We start from the raw sequence: 2090 nt of genomic DNA on the forward strand, positions 1-2090 counted from the left end.
GAGGCTGCCGGCGGCGATCAGGGCGCGCGGGTGTCGGGGGGCCAGGTCCAGGGCCGGACGCAGCCAGCCATTCAGGAAGGCAGCGCTGGAGAGCGGGAGGCAGCCGGTGAGGAAGATCGCACACTTTGCTCTTTTTGTTGTGCCGGTGGCGCCGGGCTCTCGCTGCCTTCTTCTTTCGGGAGGTGACAGAAGGGGGAGAAAAATACGGGATAATTCAAGCCGGCGTCGAATTCACAGCAAAATAGAAAAAATAAAAATCAGAAGAAAATAATTGCAAAAAAAAAAGGAAAAAAGAAAAAGCGAGAGAGACATCCAAAGTAGGTCGAATAAATAATCCTCTTCTTTTCCTCTTTCTTGCTTCTTCTTCTGCTTCTTCTGCTATAACACACAGAGCTAGTTAAAAAAACCCTGGAGATCGCCCAAAAATGTTCTTTTTTTAGTATTTTAAATAAGTGCTCTTCAGCCGGGAACCAACACCCTCCCTCCAAAAAAAATCATATATGTATAAAATAACGATAAGAAGAATACGAAGGGGGTGCCTCCTCCTCTCCTCCTCCTTTTTTTTTTTTTTTTTTTTTTTTAAGTTTAGCCCTCTCTCTTCTGCAGGAATGGAGTAAAAGACAAGGAGGAGAGAGAAAAAGGAGAGAAAGGAGAAGAAGGGGAAACAACTAGTAGAATATGTAAGAAAAGAGGAAGGGGAGAGAGGAAAGAAGGAAAGAAGAGAGGGTGAAAGAGAAAGGAGAGAGAGAGGAGAGAGGAGGGAGAGAGAGGGGGGAGAAAGAGAGAGAGAGGAGAGAGAGAGAGAGAGAGAAAGAGAGAGAGAGAGAGAGACCCAAAAATTGAATGCGTTTAAACGGGAGGACTCGCAGAGCAATGTTTCCGAAAGGGGGATCTGCGCGAATGTCTGTATATAGTGAACTTTGACACTACTATTGAAACTGACACGTTTCTATGGAGATCGCTGCCTTATATGGAGCTCGTGTCAAGGAGCCAAGAGAAGGGCTGCTGGCAACTGATAATCAAAGGCGACTGACTGGTCAGAGCCCTGAATCGGGGGGAGAGAAAATGGGAGGCTAAGGTTAGCCAAGCCTCCCGCACGCCATTGGTTGGAGAGCCCCTCCCCCCTCCTCTTTTCCTTTCTTTCTTTTTTTTTTTTTTCCCCTCCCTCTTAGCTACCTACAGACTGGGATGGCGAGGGGAGGAGGAGAGAAAGTGGGGGGGGGGGTGTGCTTCTGACAAGCGCAATTTACATTGAGATCGCCCTGCGCTGCTATTTACTCTGAGACCTGATTAGTATGGGTCGTCTATGGTCACACACACACGCACACACACACACATGCACGCCAGAGGGGGAAGGGATGACGAGGGGGAGAATGCCTTGCAGTGGGTGAAAAAATGATTAGAAGGAAATCATTTTGACTTCGGAAAAGTTTTTAAATTAGATTTTATGAGCCTGAAGAGTGTCATTGAATATGTTAGGAGAAAATTTGAGTGGGACTGAAACCCCCACCATTTTAACGATCGTGAAACATACTGGGTTTGGATTGTTTTCTTCTTTCGCATGTAAGCATAACCCAAGTCAAGATTCTGCTCATTTCACGTATTTTTTTAGAAAAAAGGTAGAGTCTCCATATGTTTATATCCAAAGTATTTCTTGGTTTTAAAGGTTTAATGACGACAAAGCACACTCCTGGAATTTGTAGTGATTGCCACACATTCGATCCAAATGCACGGTTCCCATTCATCCCAAAGATTTTAAAAATAAACTTTCCGATCCATCTGGGGTTTCCTTCTTCTTCATCATTTTTATTGAATTCCCAGACTGTTCAAAACTCCAAACAACGCTTCAGTAATTATTAATAAAACAGTATTAAGTCCTCGTATTGTTGGGGGGGAGCGATTAGTGCGGCCAAGTCCGAGTCTCAGGAAAAGAGCAAACGAACGAGATGGAGAGGCGGGGGAGGTGAAGGGGAAGAGAGGAGGAGAAGGGGGAGGGGAAAGAGGAGAGAGAGACAGAGAGAGAGAAGAGAGAGCAGAGAAGAGAGAAGAGCCCGATTCCAGAAGGTGATTGGTTGCGGGAGGAGGGGCTG

The 2090-nt window shown here is 45.9% G+C and overlaps 1 protein-coding gene across 1 annotated transcript in view; it reads right to left on the reverse strand.

Moving 5' to 3' along the window:
* The window catches only part of NR2F1 (nuclear receptor subfamily 2 group F member 1), an 11752-nt gene extending 9973 nt beyond the window's left edge, over positions 1-1779 (reverse strand). Inside the window, exons 1-2 of the mRNA XM_027766704.1 lie at positions 1768-1779; positions 29-172 (exon numbers count right to left, since the gene is read on the reverse strand). Of these exons, the coding sequence (XP_027622505.1) occupies positions 29-172; positions 1768-1779 (156 nt within the window). The remainder of the gene's footprint in view (positions 1-28; positions 173-1767) is intronic.
* Between the last annotated feature and the right edge of the window lie 311 nt (positions 1780-2090).

Source organism: Tupaia chinensis, unplaced genomic scaffold (assembly GCF_000334495.1).
Source record: "Tupaia chinensis unplaced genomic scaffold, TupChi_1.0 Scaffold143642_1, whole genome shotgun sequence".
NCBI lineage: Eukaryota > Metazoa > Chordata > Mammalia > Scandentia > Tupaiidae > Tupaia > Tupaia belangeri.